The sequence below is a fragment of the Gadus chalcogrammus genome, chromosome 3 (genome assembly GCF_026213295.1).
Source record: "Gadus chalcogrammus isolate NIFS_2021 chromosome 3, NIFS_Gcha_1.0, whole genome shotgun sequence".
NCBI classification, from domain to species: domain Eukaryota; kingdom Metazoa; phylum Chordata; class Actinopteri; order Gadiformes; family Gadidae; genus Gadus; species Gadus chalcogrammus.
This window is the reverse complement of record NC_079414.1, coordinates 4,275,235-4,297,339: the sequence shown is the minus strand read 5'-3', so window position 1 is coordinate 4,297,339 and position 22,105 is coordinate 4,275,235. Positions and strand designations below refer to the sequence as shown.

General features: G+C 44.6%; 1 protein-coding gene across 5 annotated transcripts in view; it reads left to right on the top strand.

Annotated features, from left to right (window-relative positions):
* LOC130378531 (zinc finger protein 638-like) overlaps positions 1-20,969 on the top strand; it is a 51,062-nt gene extending 30,093 nt beyond the window's left edge. For 3 of the 5 annotated variants that reach the window (XM_056585263.1, XM_056585285.1, XM_056585279.1), the window contains exons 3-25: positions 850-911; positions 1,818-1,847; positions 1,951-2,126; positions 3,598-3,711; positions 3,979-4,139; positions 8,450-8,662; positions 8,936-9,034; positions 9,245-9,282; positions 9,368-9,411; positions 9,976-10,004; positions 10,225-10,344; positions 13,486-13,617; positions 14,192-14,239; positions 14,410-14,580; positions 14,932-15,081; positions 15,241-16,008; positions 17,153-17,635; positions 17,931-18,125; positions 18,239-18,497; positions 18,896-19,168; positions 19,705-19,809; positions 20,171-20,292; positions 20,431-20,969. In XM_056585263.1, the coding sequence (XP_056441238.1) occupies positions 850-911; positions 1,818-1,847; positions 1,951-2,126; positions 3,598-3,711; positions 3,979-4,139; positions 8,450-8,662; positions 8,936-9,034; positions 9,245-9,282; positions 9,368-9,411; positions 9,976-10,004; positions 10,225-10,344; positions 13,486-13,617; positions 14,192-14,239; positions 14,410-14,580; positions 14,932-15,081; positions 15,241-16,008; positions 17,153-17,635; positions 17,931-18,125; positions 18,239-18,497; positions 18,896-19,168; positions 19,705-19,809; positions 20,171-20,292; positions 20,431-20,487 (3,849 nt within the window). In that variant the 3' untranslated portion in view covers positions 20,488-20,969. The remainder of the gene's footprint in view (positions 1-849; positions 912-1,817; positions 1,848-1,950; positions 2,127-3,597; positions 3,712-3,978; positions 4,140-8,449; positions 8,663-8,935; positions 9,035-9,244; positions 9,283-9,367; positions 9,412-9,975; positions 10,005-10,224; positions 10,345-13,485; positions 13,618-14,191; positions 14,240-14,409; positions 14,581-14,931; positions 15,082-15,240; positions 16,009-17,152; positions 17,636-17,930; positions 18,126-18,238; positions 18,498-18,895; positions 19,169-19,704; positions 19,810-20,170; positions 20,293-20,430) is intronic. The other 2 variants (XM_056585268.1, XM_056585270.1) reach the window with 2 other exon arrangements.
* Positions 20,970-22,105: the final 1,136 nt, after the last annotated feature.

Genomic DNA, 22,105 nt, shown 5'->3' with positions numbered 1-22,105 from the left:
ATATGTATGATGTTTAGGAAAGTCATGAACACTGAATCATCATGACCACTGAAATAATTCGCTGTATTGTCTGTTTGCGAGTACACTGCCATATTGCCTGGTCATTGGTCATTTGAGAATGTGTATATGGCTATGATATGAGGTTGACACAAACTACTGGTTACACCTGTTTCAACATCAATACATACTTTCACACCTGGCTATGGATTTAAATCATTCTGAATATTAAAGTCGTGCGTCTTTTATTTGATACATGTTGCTGTATTTGAAATATCAGGCGATGCAGTAAAATAGGCACACCTCTTCTTAAAGATTTATTTTTATTTTTTATTTTTTACTGCCACAGTTGTATATTCCCCAGAGTCATGTGGTCAGCGATCTGCAACGTACAGATCCTATTGATTTCATCCAGTCTCCCTAATTTTCATGTTTTCCAAGCATAGAAACTATTTCTAACTGCTCCTTTAAACCAACGTACATGGCAAACTCCAAGATGTTCGGAAGATTGCCTTTCTGTGTAACATAATAGGCTTCTGTTGTGCTGGAAGCACAGTTGTATAGCCATAATATTGTATATCCATAAGAAGCACAATTCAGACTGGAAGCACTGTACTGCACTTTACATGAATGGCATTCTGTTTCTGGTATGAGGTAAATCGGGACCAAATCTTCAAGGAATAAAGTAAAAAAATCGAATTGAATGTCACGCGATTCAGATATCATGTGATGCAAGCTACCTCTCCTGGGAAGAATGCATTTTTGTTAGGTATGGCAGTATGGCCATCTCTTCTCTTGGTTGGGGTTTATATCTTTGTGTCCTAACAGTATTGTGCTCTCTCTTCACTGCAGGATTGGACAGACCATGTCAATACAGTGAACCACACCGCCGCCTGTAGAGACCTTCGCAACAAGTGAGGCTTTTTCTATGTCCGCATCAGGCTGTAAACTGAATGTCCTTGGCAAAGAAAAATCTGGAACTCGAAACAGAAATGTTGTTTTGGCATTTGTTTGCTGATGGTCTTTGCGTTTGCCAGCCACTGAGACTTTCAGATTGTCTTTGGGAACTCTATCTGTAAAATGGGATGTTATTAGTTTGGTTGCAAAGCAAGCAACACTATTGTTATTCAGTCTTGATCTTTTATATTAAGGTTGCTAAGAAAGCAACACTATTTCTATTCTCTGTCGGAACCTTTTTAGTATTCTTCCGCCTCATTTTCCGTAAGTATCTCCTCATACAGTTTTTGAGGGATCAACACCAAACCACTACCAAAAAGTCTGGCAAATATCAGTGCAGTTTCCGTCTGCTTTTACAGACCAACCATTGTACTCATTTTTATTACCATTATTAATAATAAAGAATATAGAAAGTGAATGAGCAGAAATCAACCAAATGTGTTCCATATTTAAACTAGAGTTAAGCAGGAATCCATGAAATGAAAGACCACTTTGAATGCAGGGGCAGCTCTAACCCATGCTGAACCGCCATTATGCCGTTATCACATGGCTGCTTCCACGGGACTTCAGTGCTCCAGACATTTGCGATCAATAGCTATTTGGAAAAAAGTACATTTGAAAGGACATTGGTTTATGTCATCGTTTTTTCCCATTGCATTTTTTAAATGTTTCAATTTGTTAGAACGGATGTTGACAAGGTTTAATTTAGTTAGGTGCACATTTATTTCAGTTTGCGGCAGTTGCTGCATTTACAGAAGCTGTAACAACTAGCCACTTACAGTTCTTGTTGTCAATTTAAATCTGATCTTATATTTCCTTACCAGCTTAACTCCACCTTGTCTAACGGGTGTGTTTATCTCTAGGTACCCTGATTTGAAACCTGAAAGACCACGGTCAGTTCCCCTATGTTTTTAGTATTTTGAAAGGACATGTTTTGTTTTATCTTTGTCCTTTCACCTTGTCTACTGTAATCCTTGATCCCTGATATGGTTTCAGGAAGGACCACGATGGAAGTCGGAGCCCATGGCCGGCCAGAGGCCACACCAGCTCCCGCTCCCTCTCCTGGTCCCCCAGCCCGTCCCCCAGTAAACACAGACCGGGGCCCCTTCGCCACCGTCCCCACGCCAAGCCCTACCCTGCCCCCCGCCCCCACAGCCATCAGCGCCACTCAGGTAGGAAAACACCTGTTGTAAAGACACCCATCATCTTGATCTCTTGTTTACCATGAGCATTCAGAGATATTATCTTTGTACAAACAAGTGGATTATTATATATTTGAGGGACTTTTGGTGTTCAGAAATGCCATTGGTTATATTGTATGGTTCAGTTTGAGACTTTAGTATTAGAATTTATATTATATATTAGGTGAGTGCTGCATGCAGCGCTCAACTATTGTTCTTCTTAGGTTTCTTTCTTTCTTTCTTTCTTTCTTTCTTTCTTTCTTTGGGACCTATCTCCTTCCTACATTTTTCACCTAGAGACTCCATTCCAATTTTTTATTTTTTAACATGGTATTCGATGTTAATGGTATCCCATTACTTTAAATGATTACGACCTTACTAAATCATTTTAAAACCGTTTATCTTCATTCAAACCATTTAACAAATCTGTCTTCAATTATATCCCAACGTAATTTTTATATCATTTATACTTTCTTCAGAATCACAGTTTTAGTTTCATACCGGTTTTGTTTTTAGTTGGTCTCATTGATTAACGTTGACGCTGGAGCGTGAGGACGTTCAGCAGTGTTGCCAGATTGGGCATTTTTTCCCGTCGGATTGGGCTAATTTTGGAGGACGTTCAGGCAGTGTTGCCTGATTGGGCGAGTTTTCCCGCTCTATTGGGCCTCTTTTAGGCCCCGTTCACACGAAGCCGAAACGGGCGAAACCGTTAGGGTTTCGATCTATCCGGTTTCGAAGTATCTCCGTAAAGACGAAGCCAAGCGAAACCGGGTAGATCTGTAGAAACGCTGTAGTACACATTCCAGGCCCATAAGGGGCGCTGCTTCTGGTACAGAAATCCAGAAGAAATTAAATAAGAAGAAGAGGTGAGCATGCGCATAAAGGCTGCCCTTATGCGCATGCTCGCATGTGATTTCTGAGACTCCGCGGGCTTAAGAGCCATTGGCTAGGAGGTCGAGGGGTGGGGCGATGACGTCATGGTTTGCGGTTTCAGGCGTACACACGAATCCAAAACGAAACCGGGTAGATTTGAAACCACCTCTGAGGGTGGTTTCAGAAATTTGCGGTTTCGGTCAGCGGATTCGCGGATTCGCTTCGTGTGTACGGAAGGCCGAACCGTACAAGACCTTTGCGGTTTTGCCATGAAATCGGCTTCGTGTGAACGGGGCTTTAAGATTCCCGCACCGGCTCACTATTCGCACGCACGCACGCACGCACGCACGCACGCGCGCACGCGCGCACGCGCGCTTCAAATTTTAATCAATTTTAAAGCAATTGATTAAAAAATATTTTCAACCTCACTTTGTACTACAGCACTGACCGCATTTACTGCAGGAAATGCATTTTCTAGTTTGATATAATTTGCCATATTATCAGAAGGTTTGAATATGTGCATAGGGACTTTTGAATCCACTTGAATGAACAGCCCTTTCTGATCCCTGTCCTGCGTCTGCTCTCCAAGGTGATAACTTCCATTACGACCACCACCACCGCCGCCGCTCCCAGTCCAACAGCCCCAGCCCGGGCCACCATGCGGGGGGCAACCGGCCAGACAGGAGGTCCTCCGGGTCCCCAGGTACAGAGTCTCACGCTCTATGAGCCCAAAGCTCACAACTAGCACTGTTGGTGTCGCCGGGCTAGGGGGTGGTTGTGCTCTTGTCATCCCTGCTGCCTGTCATGAGGGGGTTCAGTCGTCGACCCTATGTATCCTTATATTGAAAGTGTTTCCTGGTTTGTGCCTTGCTCTACCGGTGCTGCTCCCCCGGCAGCCTCTCCGTCATCGTCTTGGGGACAGCGAGTGCAAATCGTTTTTTTTTCTGATTAAGCCGACGTGTATCCACAGGAAGCTCGTCTCGCCATGGTCTGAAGCGCACGTACGCCGACCCGCGCTCCAAGCAGGGCCTGCGCTCCAAGGCTGCAGCCCCACGGGGCATCGCCCACGGGCCGGGGAAGACGGGGACCAAGCTGAAGCCCAGGCCGGTCGGGTCAAAGGTGACGGACCCGGTTAGTCTCTGTCTCCCACTCTTTGCTCTGCATTTCTGGGAACATCTCATGAGCAGATTGGTTGTGATTGGTGATGATCTAGCACTAGTAGTCTCTAGAACGCACTTTGTTGAGCCACGGACACGTTGTTGAACCATAGACATTAGGAAGGTGTTGGAAAGCCCTCTCATATGGGAGAACAAAACAAATACATTCTGTATGTTTTCTTCTTGTATTTCTGAGTCCCAACACCCGGTCCAGCTGTTTTTCTGAACTAGGATTGACCATCACTTTAGTTTTGTGTATCTATCTACTTCAATTGTGATTTTTGGAATTAATTGTTGTCAGCCTCACTTGAAGGCCGCTTTGGATAAAAGTATCTGCTAAATGTAAACATTTCTTACCAATGTAAATGTCTAATGTAAAGTCATCATCATGAAGTTGTCTATAATAATGCCTGTATTGTTACAGACCGAGTGCCTGCATAGATCCATGATGCATTCTGTTTCTCTATGCTGAAGTGCACTATATTAAGGCCATACCTGCAATCTAGTCACCTTACGGCGAAATTCACAGTTTTTAACTCAAAATAGGTCATTAACATGAATCGTGTAGATCCGAAAAGTTTTTTTTAGGGGGGGGACCGACCGACCAACCAACCATAGACTGTATAATAACCGACAGTATAATGAGCGAGAAACAAGTTTGCTATCTTCACAATGACAAAAATCTTTGGCCAAATGACCCCCAATCATAATCAAGATAAACCACAGCACGCGTTTTTTCCCCCATCGGTCCAGTCCTGGAAGTGACAGTCAGTTATAGATAGATAGCATGGTTGGCATATTTTAATTAAATTTGGCCGGGTGGCAGTTTAACCAATCTAATTAAAGAATATAGACATTGTTTAAATTAAGTGACGATCCATTAGGGTTGGGCATCGTTTGAATTTGAACGATTCCGGTTCCGATTCCGATTCCTTGTTTCGATTCCGGTTCCTAACGATTCTCGATTCCGATTCTCTTAAGAGGCAGGGTCAAAAAAGTTTACATGTTTTAAATGAGCTAGCTAACCAGAGGTCTTTCTGGATGAAATAGTCTGAACTTCTCCATGAATTTGAATTCAATTACATTTTTACTTTTTATGAACTTCATTTTGAATTTCTCACAGGGCTGTTTTGAACTAGGTAGTATATAGATATCAAATCTATGAAATAAATATAAATGTTATGAATTTTCTTTACATAGAGGTACACTTTTCACAAGATAGTTTAATTCACTTTTGAAAACGTCCAATTTAGACATCCTGCAGGTACTTAAACATGGTGCAGAATATCGAACAAACAAAGAGGAACAACTTGTACAACCTAGCCCAGATTAGCAGCAGGTACAGTATAAAATCAGAAACAGTTCTTGTTTAGGAAAATTATCATATCTGCCTTCTCAGGCAGTAGGCGTGAGCGTTCTGGACAGATAGTGTCTCCTGCAGTGGAGAACACACGTTCGCTGGGCGTAGATGAAGCTTGAACGCATAAATATGGGAACACAGAGTGGAGGCACGGCCGCCGTGAGGGACTCTTGACAGGTAGGGCGTAAAAGATTAGAGTGGGATTTGTCCTGAGGAAAGGCATCCGGCGCAGCGTTTATGACGACTCTTTTTACTCCATTAACGGCGTTATCCTATTAAGGAGCTTTAAGTCCCCGGACGGACGGACGGCATGGAGAATGAGATCCACCAACCGTTTACGTATTTGTTGCTTACCCGATAGTGCGGTGCTAGGGTGAGGGTCGGAGCCGGAGGTAGAGGCAGCGGAGGTAGAGGCAGTGGAGGAAGTGGCAACGGAGGATGGCCGGCGCAGCGCGTCAAAGACGGGGCACTCAGTACCATGACCCCGGAGATGTTTGATCATGTTGGTGGAACACCCGCCTTTGCACGATATAATTGTTTTGCAAATGTTGCACCGAGCCGACTTGTCATTTATTTTAGTGAAGTTAAGCCACACTTTCGAGCGCCGCCGCACAGTTTCCATGTTTACGCACGCACACACAGTTTGGCGGGTTCTCCGGAAGTGTTCGGCGGCTTCTTCTTCCGGTCAGCGGACTGGGCATCGAAACTAGGAATCGAAATTTAAAAATTTGAACGATTCCGGGAGAACCGGAATGTTAGTCCCGGTTCCATTCGATGCTCGATGCTCGATGCCCAACCCGATCCATCCCATGTCGCGTCTCGTTGTAGCGCCTTCCTTATAGGCCACTAAGCAAACGTCTCATAGATGAGATTGCGCCTGGGTTATTTTTTTTTAGGTATTAGTTATAGTTGAAAACAGCCCGTCATGAGCCGCGTTTACTTGGACACTTCTGATCCGATTAGAAGTGGAAGAACAGCTCAAGCGGAATAAAAAATTATCATATATACGCCTCAATCGGAATACAATTCTCTGATCGGAATACAATTCCATGCGGAATAGGTGGTCCCGATTATAGCCGATTTATAGTCCCCTATAATCAACATGTATACACTTATTCAAATTGGTTTGGGTTGGTGCGGCTTAGGGATGCAAATTATCGAGTAATTCATTAATCAATAGTTGTTTCAGCTTATCGATCGATGATCGATTAATTGATAAGCGGCAATTCTTCTGAGAAGCTGAATTTCCTTCTGAATGTGACACATTTAGGTGGTAATTCAACGAAGTCGTTTAGTTGTACTTTAAAATACTTCCACATATTGTGCATTTGGCGTCTTTGTCGTCATTAACCAACTTAAAGTAGCTCCATACTGCACTCCGTTTTGCCCTCTTCATCGTGTCAGTAGCTGTGTTCGAAATCGTTCCCAATCATGGATGTAGTGCACTAAATAGGGTGCACGCCATTTTGTAGGGTGTTCGAATATATAGGGCACTATATAGTGGACTTAAAATAGGGTACATACAATGTTCCCTACATGTTACTCCCGTATACCACAATGCAATGCGGTTGTATTTTTCCAGGGGAGAAGAAGCTGAATAACCGCGAAAACGAATACATTTAATGATGGAGTCTCCGGCTTGTGTTTAGAAATGTCAACAATTTATTTGGGATTTAACATAGAATATTTAACATTCAAAATTAATTTAAAAAAACTTGAACAAGGAAATGTAACATTCAACATCAATACAACCTCCAGCCCGGTTTGCTTAGATGATGTCGGCGCATCAATTCACACAAATACCCGGCGCATTTACTGAGGCAAATGACGTTTAGAAATGTTCAGCGTAGTGTCCGAATTCTCGTTCCCTATTCCCTATATAGTGCACTATATCATGTACACTATATGGGGAATAGGGAACGAGTTTTCGCGGTTATTCAGCTTCTTGTTCTCCCCTGGAAAAATACAACCGCATTGCATTGTGGTATACGGAGGTAACATGTAGGGAACATCGTATGTACCCTATTTTAAGTCCACTATATAGTACCCTATATAGTGGACCACTGAGAATTCGAACACCCTACAAAATGCCGTGCACCCTATTTAGTGCACTGCATCCATGATGGGGAACGATTTCGAACACAGCTCTAGTGTCCCGCTTTTCGTTTGTCTTGTCCTGCTTCTTCGCTTGTGTTCCCGCGTGTGCGTCAAGTACGTCTGGCGTCAAGCGCGCCCTCACGTGGACGGTTGGGAATTACGGGTTAAAAATGCGATTAATTGCAAGTAATTTATTTTAATCGAGTAATCTCTTATCGACAATTAATCGATAATCAATTAATTGTTTGCATCCCTAGTGCGGCTACTTTTTACCTTAGAGCTGCAGTTGTTTGCAATTTGTCCGTCTGTACTTTTATGCACACTGAACTTGACTGCTGTCGAGGAAAGTGGATTTTTGCCTGATTCACGTCTTTATTAACACTTGACCGGTAACTTATCAACCCCAACGTGTCCAGTTGCTAAGCGACGTCAACGGCAGACTATTTCTCTGCTGATCAACACTACGAATGGTAATTGTAAAAAGACACACCGTGTGAAGATATTGTTTCGTTTTGGCAAGAGGTCGTGTAGTAAGCGGGATAATGTATAGAACGTCGCCGGTCATTATCGAAAATAATAATACTCTTCAGGGCGAAGGATCGGACCGAACCGGACCCCGACGCAAATGTCGGGGCTTATTTTCCCAGTAATGACCTTACATATATCATACAAGTCCAGACTAAAATAACGTTTTTGCGCGAGAGACATACCAACGTGCGCTTACCACTTTTGTAAATACCATATATACAGTACATTCGGATTGCATGATAGGAATAGATCTATTCTGATTAGAAATCTAATCTGTAGGGCTCACTCTGACTTCTCAGGCAACCAAAGGTCCCCCAGCTAAGAAGAAGAAGAGGGGGACCAACTGGCCCCCGCAGGGCTCCGGGGCTCAGGGACATCTTGTCCACCTGGCCGGCCTCCCTGTGGACGCCACCCTGCAGGAGGTGGCGGATCTGGTGGGGACATTCGGCAAGAACACCATCAACCTGTTGGCCCCTCCTGAGGAGAGGAGCAGGGCCATGTCCGAAAGAAAGGTACTGAACTGGTTGAGCTCAACTAAACCAGTAAACATGCTACACAGATAGAAAGATACTGAACTGGGTGAGCTCTCAAAGAAAACCCGTAGCCATGACAACATTGCTCCTATTCAACCAAAATCAGTTGATTTGTTTTCTCTGAAGTCTCTGGCATATTTTTAAATGTGTTCTGCACTACTCCTCTCAATACTTGACACCATGGACGATCTATTTTTGCATCTCATCTTTCCCTCCCTCCCTCCTCTTCTCCCTACACCCACCACCATCCAGGCGTCGGTGTACATGGTGAAAGCGGAGGAGGCCCAGGCGCTGGTGGACTGCACCACCCTCAGCATCAGGCAGCAGGCGGTCACCGCCACCCTAGCCAAGGTATAGAAACAGCAAACCACAACGTAGGAGCGTGTCACAGGGACTATGACATGCCATGACTACCAACAATTGTCTAGCCTGTATTCCATGCTGTCCATATTTCTTCCTTTTGCTGGAGTTATGAATGGTTACCCTTTCATGAGACAAAATAAAGCATGGGGAGTTTTATTATCCCAGAACACAAAATATTAATTTCTTTTTAATCTTTAGAAACCCGTGGTGGCGCCAGCAGCCCCTGACCTCAAAGGGTACGTTGTGTCTACCGTTTCATCGCAACTCGCATATTCTCTGCACTGCTGTCTGATGGTAAAGGTTAACATTCTCTCCTCACAGAAAGCCAAGCCGTGAACCCAAGAAACCTGCTGTCAGTGGCAAAGGTAAAATGTCATTGTGTTTAACTAGTGCAATGCCTGTGCATAAAGAGGTCCCTCAAGAGGAACCCACACTGGATGCTGCACCACTGTCAGTTGTAACCCTGTGTGGAAAGAGGGCCCTGGAGCTTTTGCATGCCACTTGGTCCAGAGGGGCCAATCGAAACCGCTCCACAATGAGCTTCCTCCGGTGTCCGAACAACTGCACTTCCTTTGGTCCATGTGGGGCCTGTTCTGAGCCCGTTCACTGCCTGCGTCCAACGGGCCAATTGTTGTCGTTGCCTTCTGAAGAATCGCTCATCCAGAACGACCTCCCACTCGACATAGCAAATAGGGGTATATAGCAAATCCTAAAACAGGATTGAAAATGACTTCAGAAGCAGGACGTTGATCTAGTTAGTTTTTTCTCTCCACATTTTAGTAAACGGCAATTGTACAGCAAACTGTTGAGGATACCACAAAGGTCTATAAAGTCATGTGTGTTATACTCAACAATCACTTTGTATTTTAAGCATTTGTGATCATACTTCTAAATAGTACATTCTAATTTATTATTTTTTGCTCCAACAGGCAAAGCTCCACAGAAGGCTTTCAAAGAGGTAGGCACTACATCATGACCATTACCTGATCAGCATTCAGTTTTAGTGGAAAATTGAGTTATTGATTCATTGTTTTATCGGCCTCTTTGTAAATTAGCCAACTCTTCCATTTTCAATTAAAGCAATTGATGCAAATGTTATGGATGGATATCCATGGTATCCTTTTGGTGCATTCACTTATAAACAAGCTTCTTTTCCCATGGTCTGGTTTCGCCTCCAGAAGGGCATGGTATTGATCCAAGGACTCCCTGACTCTGAGTGGACCAAGGCAGACCTCGTCGCCCTGGCCAAGCCCTTCGGTACCCCATCAGACGTTGTCATCGCGAGAGGCTGCCAAAAGGTGGGTGTCCTGAGAGGCTTGCTCGCCCAAAACGCTGTGGTGTGAAACATGGCGATGGCTCGACTGACTCTGGCTTCCGCTGGGCACAGCATCTATGAATAATATCAGACAAATATATGGATGTTGCGTCCGTGCATGACTGAGGTTTGTTGAGGTTTCTGCCATTGGGTGACTGGTTCGCCAATCAGCAATGGAAACTCTCCATATTAGGAGCAGTGCGACATTGAGGGCGTTTAGATAATGTGTTTATAAAAACGTTTTTATATAAGAAATGAATTGTGAAATTATTGTTAAAATTCTTAAATGTTTTTATCAATACATTTGCCAACCAGGACCTCTCAAAATGCTCAACATGAGGATGAACTTGGTGATGAGGTCCTAACCGAACGGCCCAAAAATAAATTGTCTCTGTCCAGGGGCGGAGCTACTGGGGGCCAAGGGGGGGGCCTCCCCCCACTATAGAGCCTTGCCTCCCCAACGGCCTCCCTACCTTTTGTGTCCTTAAAAACACTGTCCTCAAGCCTCTCAAAGCAATGAAACAAACAATAAATGAACCATCGGTGTATAATTGTAGATAATCTTAGGCCCTGCCCCATTCACTGCTGCAACACAGCCCAGCAAAGAGTGAAACGACTCGCCTGTCCTGTTTATCAAAAAGCAGGGATGCCCAGTACCGTCGACCGCAAAGTTAGTGCAGGTATATTGCGCGACATTCCAAAAAATATAAAAACGTGCATTTAAAATGTAACAAAAATTATCATCCCTATGACATGACACCACTTGATTGACGAAAATTGACTGTCAGACTTTGACAAACAGTTTCAAGACTGCTTTGCTTCAGCTGATGCTATATATATGTGCTACCCATTTACGGAAAGTGTTGAGGTTGATTTTACTCGAATCAAAATTGCAGCACTGTTTCACCTTAACATGTCTGCAGTGCAGGAGGATTTTGATAGTACAAGCTGATATTGAGCTGAAGTCCAGGGCAATATGCTACCACATTGACTGTATTATTTGGCTCGACCTATTTATGTTGTCAGCCTTTTCCCACAAAGATTATTAAGGGCAAAACCATTCCACCATAACTGATGGTCGTTTGGAAGCTTGAGACTAGCTATAAGCAGCTACTGTACGGACTAGGGCTGGGCGATATGACCAAAATATCATATCCCGATATAGGTCATTCATATCCCGATAACGATATATATCACGATATAGCACATTTTCTGTAAATTCAATAAATGAATATTTTCCGCACTATAAGGCGCACTGGAGTATAAGCCGCAGCAGCTAAATTGAATGATGTGTACAAATATAAGCCGCACTGGACTATAAACCGCAGGTGTTTTAATGTTTAATTACCATTAGGGCTGGCCCGAATGCCATTTTCAGGCATCGAATACTCGTTGGTTTTTCCGAGCGAATATTTGAATACTCGTTTCAGAAAAAAACACCATCAAAAACAACATAAATAATCCCTATATTCTCCCTGGAACCGATTTTGACAGTATCTGCATATTTTGTTGAAGATTTAATAATAATAATAATACATTTAATTTAGAGGCGCCTTTCAAGACACCCAAGGTCACCTTACAGAGCATATAGTCATCATTCAAAACTATGTAAAACAGACTAGGAATAAAAGGAAAACAGAGGTTAAACATGAATAATAATAATAATTAATAACACTCAAAGATAGCTAATAATAATAATAGCTTTTGAACTTTAATTAGTAGGCCTAAGTAGGTTGAAGTTCCTTAGTTTTTCCCCGTGAAAGCGAACAGCTGTTGTTCCGTTCCAAATCAGCTGTCCTCTGCCGCACCATTATATTAGCCGCAGAATCGAAAAATGGGGAAAAAGGCGCGTCTTATAGTCCGAAAATTACAGTAGTTTATATAAAATGACCACATGGAAAGGCCTATTTCGTAGCCCGTCTTTTAGGTGCGAGCTCACTTTGTCTTGGCTGGTCGTGGGAGTCCTTCTCCTATTCAGAATTGTCACGTTCACTCTCCTCCATGATTGTTTGTGTTGTGTTCATGTGTGTGGAAGAATGTAAAGCGTCGTCCAAATGACGTACAATATTACCGTAAAGAGTGAGATTTGCGACAAGACGATATAAACGATAGAGGATAATATGAAACGATAGACATTTTTATATCATCCCACGATATATATCATCATATCGCCCAGCCCTAGTACAGACCATGCAACCCTTGCTGACTCCAGTCGGTGCAAGTCATCAGAGTATGTACTCAGTAGAGATAAATGAAATGTTATGCATTTTTGTATCTATTTAGATCATTTTGACCTGGTCATTTTGAATGTAACTCGCAAGAAGAAAAAGTGTGGGCACCCCTGAAAATAATGTCAGTGTCCCCTGGTAAAGTTTAAATCAACCAATTCAACATAAAATTAATTTCTTTATTAATTGAATGCATGCTAAAGGCGATTGAGCATCAGCAATAACAGCACGTCCATTATTAGCCAAAAGTGAAACGCTCGCTCATGGTGTGTAGAACCATTTTGCTTCTACACAACCCCCTTATTTGTTTTTTTTTGTTCCCCTTCAAAGAACTCTTGCATTTTTTTGCCACCCCATGTAAAATTCTAGATCTGCAACTGGCTCTGTCACAAAATAGTTCCCTCCCGTTTCTTCCCTTTGACAAAGTATGCAACGGTTCATTTTGCCACCAAATGCCGCACGCCACATCAAGGCCATTAGAGGAACTACAAGCTAGTGTGATGTTCCCCTAGACTGGGTAGCCCCGCCCATTCTCCCGGCGATTTGAGTTCGCCCTTTACAAGGGTCTGGAGAAGAGCAATACATTTCTTTCTGCTTCCGATACATTTTTGCGGGAGCCAATCACCAAGCTGGCTGTTCCCCTTGGCGCGCTATGGGCACTGAAGACAGGGAAGCGACGGCAAGCAGCCAATCGTGTACAGAGTCAGTTGAACTAGGCCCGTTGATCACGCCTCTTGTGCTGAAGGAAATGACGGCAGCTTCCCCAGACCAACGTGCAATCTACGATTGAGCTTGGTCTGGTGATAGCCAGACTAATGTTCCTCATGAGCCTCCGAACAGACGGTGATGGATGGCGCTTGCTATAACCGTGGAGCCCTTGTGTGTGGTTGTTCCAGGCGCTGCTGTGGCTGCCGGATGTGGCCTCCGCAGAAGAGATGGTGAAGGTTCACACCGTGACCCCGGTCCAGATGGAGGGTTCTCAGCTGGAGATGGTCAGCCTCAGGCTGCCCTGTACCCTCAAAACCCCTGTAAGTGTTTTCCTCCCTGCTCTTGGTCCTGCCTCTGCCCCCTCTAGTGTACCCTCCTCCTCTCTCGTGTCCTCCTCTTTCCTAATCCTCTTTCAATAATCAATCTTTGGCATTCGCTTTTGTTTCTTAAAGTTCAGTCAAGCTAAGTGTATTTGCGGTTGAAGGACATCAGAGTAAGGGGCATTGAGACTAGGAGGCTGTACTTGACTCGACTTTATCAGTGAAACGGAATACAAACCACCCCCAGTCGCCCTCCCTCTTGAGGGGAGAGGTTTGCTTTACAAGATAATCTGCTGTCTTAAATACAAGGCTAGCGTTATGTTGATGGGAAGAAAACATTATTGGCTAAACGTTGTGTTTAACACTCTTAACCACATTGTTGTAGTGGAGACCTTGCATTTTACATCTGCGCTCCATTATAACTTACCTACTGCACCTTTGAACTTACCACAATATTCTATCGAGATCATGTAATGCTACATGATAGTACTTTGTTAATAAAAAATATTTTTGTTGTATAAATGTTTTTCCCACCAAACTGAGCGATTTTAATCACATTCTTAACGTTGTACAGGTGGCCTTGTACAATCTGTTGAAGAAGAGGTCACCAGAGAACACAGAGGTGAGTTTGAATCCCTGTCCTCACATATTCCTGTGTTCCATTTGTGTGAGTCTCGAAGCCTAGAAAGTGTGTACAGGATGATGGTGTGGAGTAGAGATTTAGTGTAGATGCTAGTGCGTTCGGTTTTCTGCTTGACACCAACATCTTGTCCTTGATCCCTTCTCTACAAGGAGGATGATGCGGTGCCTGGTTCCCTCGGGGAGGCGCCCTGCCCCACGGGATGGAAGAATGTGTTGGTGATCACCAATGTACCAAACACGCCCTCGGGCCCCGATGAGGTTATCCAACTGGTCCGGCGACTTGGAACGTTACGGAACTTTCTAGTGCTTGAGAACCGCATGGTAAGACACTATTATTGTATACCTCTCTTAATTTAAAATAACTTAACCGGGGAGTAGGTAGGATTTGTAGTTGTGCAAAGGTGCCAAAGAGTGATTGATAGGCTTGATCGATTTCCTGAACCAATCAGTGAAGAGATGTCCTGGCTGGTTATAAACACCCTTAAGGGGTCTAAAATCAAAACGGTCTCATACAGAGGCAGGAAATGCGAACACAAACTGATATTCTTGCAACCAAATAATAGCTCTTAAACTTTATCCACAGTAGTTTTAACATTTGATTAATTACCTGAGGCATTTCGTTATGTTTGTTAATATTTTCCAACTCTCCTCCCCAAACATCTTAAATGCCAGATCATCTGCGAGATGGAGACGCCACAGATGGCGTTTTATATTTTCAGACGCTTCCAGAGGTTCCCTGGCGTCGTCCAGAACAAGGTCCTGTTGTTTACCCGCGAGGCCGACCCCAAACTGAAGACTTCCGCCGATCTCCATGTGACCAAGGTACGTCTGTCAGACATTAAGTAGTCTAGCTGTGGTTCGGCAGTTCTTATGGTTTGACTTGCCCCTATCCCTAAGTGGGATTGAGACTTTGTCTGTGCGCAAAGCCAACCTTTCTATTCCAATCGGACCTGTCTGATGTTTTGTTATGCATCTCAAAAGTCTTCGCCTGCCAACGGTGACAAGAGCCAAAAGAAGCCAGCAGCTGTCAGGGACAACGCGGACAGAAGAGCAGAGACCAAGACGGGCAAAGCTGAGGGCAAGGGTCAAGTACCAGAGCCCGCATACACCCAGGACCGCCAACCCAAGACAGAGCAAATCAAGGCTGCAGAGGAACCGATGACTGCAGTTGAACCGATGACTGCAGTTGAACCGATGACTGAAGTGGAACCTCAGGCTGCAGTGGAACCTCAGGCTGCAGTGGAACCTCAGGCTGCAGTGGAACCTCAGGCTGCAGTGGAACCTCAGGCTGCAGTGGAACCTCAGGCTGCAGTGGAACCTCAGGCTGCAGTGGAACCTCAGGCTGCAGTGGAACCTCAGGCTGCAGTGGAACCTCAGGCTGCAGTGGAACCTCTGGCTGCAGTGGAACCTCTGGCTGCAGTGGAACCTCTGGCTGCAGTGGAACCTCTGGCTGCAGTGGAACCTCAGGCTGCAGTGGAACCTCAGGCTGCAGTGGAACCGAAGACTGCAGTGGAACTCCAGGGTTCAGTGGAACCGAAGACTGCAGTGGAACTCCAGGGTTCAGTGGAACAGAAGACTGCAGTAGAACCAATCGCTGCAGTGGAGATGCAGGATGCATTGGAACCAAACGCTGCAGTTGAGAAGCAGGATACATTGGAACCACAGGGGTCGGTGGTTCCTCCCCTTGGAAAGAAGACCAAGACACCTCAAACTGATGCTGCAGAGGGCGTGACTCCTGAACTGCCCAAGGTACTTCAATCATTCCCAAAAAGGCCATGTCTGAAGAAGTCACTCAGGCTTTTCCTATAAAGATAAAATGGTACTTCCAACTAGGCCTGTCACAATAACAAATTTTTCTGGGCGATTAATTGCCCCAGAAATTATTGCGATAAGCGATAATATTGCAGTTTTTCAACTAATATAATGATAATGGCATAATAATGAAAGTATACCCTTCCGAAGATCAATCAACTTTTATTTTTAAAGAACACTGGAACTGGACGTCTGGAAGACATTTAAAATATCCAGAATAAATTAACAAAACAACCAAAAACAATAAATAAAATGAACTGTCTATTTTAACAAAAAACGCTCTTGAATAAAAACCAAACACAACCAAAAACAATAAATAAAATTTAAACACTAAATAAAAAGGTGTAAACACAATTGCGCTTCAAAAAATAATAAACACGTGTAACGCAAGGGCTCTGCCTCCCACACAGACCATGCAACAAGTGACTCACGTGACGAGGGGGTCTACTCGTTGTGCCATGTAATTATGAGCCCAAGCCCGATTTCAACCCGACATTTGTTACTTAGGCCTACCCTGCTAAATATATATAATGTATATATAATGTATAGAACGCCGGTCATTATCGGGAAAATAAGCCCTGAACAGGCGACCAACGCGAAGGGGAGGTGTCTTGCTTCGCCCTGAAGGCGCTTATTTTCGATAATGACCGGCGACGTTCTATACATAATCCCGCTTATTACACGGCTACTTGCCAAAACGAAAAAATCCCTTCACATGGTGTTTCTTTTTACAATTTATTCGTTAGCAGCATTCGTAGTGTTGATCAGCAGAGAAATAGTCTAATAGAACGGAGCGTTCCACGGCATTGAGAAGACCCGTGTAAAAAAGGCCTATAATATTTCTGTTTATGGCATAGATTTCTTCTCAGATTAGGCCAATAAAGCAAAGATTTAAAAAAAAAAAAGAGTGCGAATGGAAATTATTGCGGCCGGCAAAAAATTATCGCTCATTTTAATTTATCGCGCAATTAATTGATTTACTGCATATCGCGACAGGCCTACTTCCAACGCGGGTTAATCATTCTTTCTGTTTTGCTTAATGTCTTGTGTCTGCAAATCACATCTTGAACATTTCCTTCAGGTCACCCCAGCGATGGTGGAGGCGCTGCTGGAGGAATGCAGGACAAGGAGCCTGAGCCGGCAGGGCCAGCTGGAGGCAGCAGTCCCCCCCTCCAACACCGCCGCCGCCAGAAAACCACAGACCCCCCAAAAGAAGAAGTCTGCAGGCGGGCCGCCGGAGAAGAAGGAGCGAAGCCGAGAGGAGGGGAGAAAGAGGCAGGAGAAGGACTTGGAGAGGGAGGCCCGGCGGGACAGGGAGAGGAGAGACCGCAGAGACCGGGAGCGGGTTCGGGACTGGGAGAGAGAGGAGAGGAGGAAGAGGGACCGGGACCTGGGCTGGAGGGGGGAGGACGAAAGAGAGAGGAGGGACAGAGAGCGCTATGAAGGATCCAGAACCCAGCGGGAGGGCTCCTCCGGCTCCAAGTCCTCCGGGATATCGGAGGGCAGTCGGCTGAGCTCCAGGAGGGATGGCCCCGAGAGGAGTACGGCTGAGAAGGCAAACAAGGTGAGGAAGATACACGGCCTGCTCAGAGTCAGTGCGCTTGAGGACACCGGTTATAAGTCACCACAGCAGCCTCTTCATAAACAAGTATCTTCATACATTATGCCCTCAGATAACTTTTGCATGTTATGTAGAAAGTCTTTTCATTCTTAAAGTAATGATCCCAATCACAAGTGTGGACTTTAGCATTGACGTTCCATCAATGTTCTGCATTGCTGTGTTCTCTTGTCCTGGCCTCATGAAGCAACCACATGTTGAAGTGCAAACTTCAGTCCTCTGTTCCCTGTGTTAACCGGAGGTTGTGGATGAGGAGGAGGAGATGGACTGCTTCCCGTTTGACCTGGACAACTTTGTGACGGTGGACGAGGTGGGGGACGTGGCGGACCTCCCAGACGTCTCCTCTCTCCCCGAGCTCATGGAGACAGACACGGGGGTCGTGGAGGAGGTCACCAGCGCTGCGGCGGCTGCAGCTGCCTCACAGGAGGAAACGCAGGTATGCAGCGCTTTGAGGTCACAACCACAATGAGTGAGGTTTCTTTAGGAATAACTACAAAAATGATAAGCTTCAGAAGGGATCACGATTGTTTTTTCCTGTTCCCTGCATAGGCCACAGCATCACTCAGCGCCTTAGAGGAGGGCATGGCTGCTGGAGACCCGCCCCCGGGGCCTGACTCCCAGCCTGGGGACCCAGTGGACTCAGATGCTCAGCAGGGGGACCCGGCCTCCCAGGTCCTCCCTGATCCACTCAAAGCCCCAAGCCCCTCAGACGAGTCCCCGCCCCGGGTCCACAACCCCCCGGGCCAGAAGGTGTCCCCCTCGGAGGCAGAGGCCACAATCAAACCAGCAGGAACCACACCAGTATTGGGTACGTACTAGCTCATCTTGATTCAAGTGATGCCTTGATGTGTACTCTTCATCACCCCTAGAGTCAGTATGGTACCTTACCATCCATAAAGAATTTCATGCACTGCAGTAAGGGTCAGGTAATCGGTCCCAAATCTAAGATTCAGTTTGTTGACATGCACATTGGAAAGCCAATAATTCCAGCGTCAATCGACTATGAAAACTTAAAGGTATTGAATCTGTTTTGTGGGATTGCCTCCTTCACACCCAAAGGTTAAACCATTGCTGCTTAAATACATTATCCGGCCAACGGTAAAATTTAAATAGCTTTGTTAAAAATGTTTAGGAACATGCGTAAAGAATATAAATGATCACTGTAAACATTCCACTTTTCAATTCTTGTTCCCATTGTCTCAATAGTGGAGGAGAGCAGGTCCCATTCCATTTCTGTGGTCCATTCTTTCCCAGCATGCACCATGGTCATAGCGGGCGACGCCCCCAGTGTTTGGTCAAAGCCCTCCTCCCCTGGCGGCCGTTCGCCAGGAGACACCCCAGAAGAAGAAGAGAAGGTGGACCCCTGTTCGGACCCCACTCAGGTGAAGGAGGAGGTGGAGCCCATAGTTCCAGGGGAGCCAGGGGGCCAGACCGGGAGCGAGGGGGGGGAGGACGTGCTGCCCTCTGATGCAGGGGAAGGTACGTCTGATCTGCTCTAAGAGTGAACACTTTTACCCTGAGTAAGCCAATCACTGAGCGTAAGATGAACATGGGCTGATCAGTAATGTGGATTTGTACGTTGTGGGCATGTGATCACGTTAAGGATTTAAATTGACCATCTTCTAGCTTAATGGAATAATTCCCACATTATAGAATTGATGGTTAAAACACAGTAGGTGCTAAAATAGCCGTGGCAGAGCTACATTTCCGGCAAGACGGAGATGGGAATTAAAGTAAAACTGGACGATTCTTCAACCTTGAATCACTTTTTGTAATCAGACCAGTATTAAGCGAACACTGCAGCTGTAATCCGAGAGAACGTCTGAAATTGGGTCCAGGTTGAATTTCTATTTATTTTCAGGTCACTGCAAATCAGCTAGAACGTCAAATATTATGCTAATCAAAGGGCACATAGAGCGACTGGTCTGCCACATGAATAATAGATCTGTAATAGTCCCAGAATGATTATTATGTAGATTATGGAGCCATCTCTAACAGAACATATACCATTTCAGTGAAGGAGCAGGGCTCGGAGGACCTAGAGAAGAGCGATGTGGTGAGCAGGAAGAGCTCTCCTGGAGACAACGCCCTTATGCCCTTTGACCCCAGCAGTCCTGTTGGTAAGAGCCGTGGTTCTCGTCGGTATCCTCACACTGCGGCCGACCAGAGTCCGGGCGTTCAGTGGAGATCTCTATATATAATTACATGCTTTGTATTTGGTGGACGTACTGTATATACAGGTATTTAAACCGTGGTGTTATGGCCTCACTTTGGACTGGTCCAAACCAGTTCAATGACTTCATGAGTCTCAGCAAGATGGATCAAATCCTTACACAAAAATGAAACACTTTTTAAAGATATGTATTTTATTAGGCAATATTTTGGGCATTGTTTTACAGAATTTTGATTGGTAATTAGTGTTATTCGTTTTTAGAAATTTATGTAAACTGTCTAATGCCCGACTTTCTCAATGATTTTCAGGTTTGGAGTTCCTGGTTCCAAAGACCGGATTCTTCTGCAAAGTGTGCAACCGTTTCTTCACCGGAAGCCAGGAGGCACAAATCAGCCACTGCAAGACACTGAAACATTATGAAAGCCTGCAGGTGGAACATCAACATTAATTCATAGTTAAATATGTAAAATATCAATACATTATGTGAATTTATAAAACCAGTTCATGTTAGTTGAAGGGAGGGTTCAGTGCAAAGATTAACCTCCCTTTTTTTTTTTCTGTCTTTCAGAAATATTTACAGCCCAAGAAGACGGAAAAACCTCCTGGCAAATCTACCACAAGCTAGGTCCGCCCAAGACGACCTGAACATCTATCATTCCTTGCCTTTTTTAAACAGTTTCTCCCTGTTGACGACTTAATGGGAGAAGAGGGTCCAGTGTTTTTCTTTTTGTAAAGTCGTCGTTCCTTTTCATTTTGAGTCGTTGATTTTCTGGTTACAATATATTAATTCATTTATTGAAAGTGGAAGTAGGTTGCTATGCCTAATAAAAGAGGATTTTATTAACTTACCTTCATGGTCATCATTTATTCAAACTTTTAAATCGTTAAAGGTTGCGTAGGTGATTCGCTTTTTTGGCCATTTTTGCAAAATTACTTGAAATCCTTATCATAACCCGCTTACAGCCACTGAGTTAGAAGTACTGACATGAAAATTAAACTTGTCAATCATCTGTGGAACGGGCAGGGCTCGAAAAACTCCAGCCAATCATTTCCATTGCCACCGAGTTTCATTGGACAGTAAGTACGTCAATCAAACGGTTATACTGCACTCCCCCTCCCCCCCTCCCCCGCGCCCCGCGCGCGACCCCTTCGTGCAGTACTCGTGACCCAGAGCTCGTGACCCAGAGCAAGCTCCTGTTTGTTGTTATCCTGCGGTATCTACTGGAACTAGTTAATCCACATTTGGACCTAGCAGTAGAAGACATTTTCCATGGCAGACAAGACGCCACCATCCCCACCACCACCACCACCAGCAAAGAGAAGGAAAACTCTTTTTCAGAGAGTAATTGATAATAAAAACGCTGAAAGAGAAAAACTGAAATCAAGAATAATCCTAGGCGCTGCTTTTGAACGTTTGCGGCAACTGAAGGACGAGAAGGGTCTAAAAACCGATGCTTGTGTGGCGGTTGACCTAGTTTCAAAGTTTATACCGTTTATACTCGGTAATACCGGTGTTGAGACGAGTGTATTACTCGGTGTGAAAATGTCCACACCGCGGCAACCCTAGTGAAAACCAGGACTTCCAATACAATTATATGAAACAAACATACATTTTCTAAAAATAGTAATGATTTATGTGACCGTTTAATGTTTATAACATCTGGTGCAACCATAGCCGCGAGAACGTATTCTCAGCAGGGGGTGCTGGGAAAAAAACCCGGCCTGCACTAGACTCGCAACTCGTCACATTGATAAAAAAAAAGATATATAGCAGCGCAGCTCAATTACACCAGTGCATGCGCGCACAGTTGAAAATCGATCGTTGTGTTCACTTCCTTCACACCATGGTTCACATCCAGCTGCTCACAGAACAAGTTTAGCGCACCACCGCTACCCTCACACTTTTTCATATAACCTTTTTTCAGCACTAGGACATATGAGCATTAAATAAATGCTGCGTCTCAACATGCCTTGGACAGCAGCGAGGATGACTCGCTTTGCCACGGGCCGAAACAGTTCGGAGCGACCACAGCCAGAGCGAACACAGCGGGGCAGAGGAGTGTCAGGAAGTCTTTGGTGTACACATCAGTACGGCCTATTTGCACTACTGTTTAGTGGCAATGCAGTGTTTTATTCTATGCCTTTTTATTTTCGTATATTATTTCAATTAATACAATTTATTTATTCATGAAATCAAGATCTGGTCTTCAAATCTATATAGGTCGTATTACAATGGGGTTTGT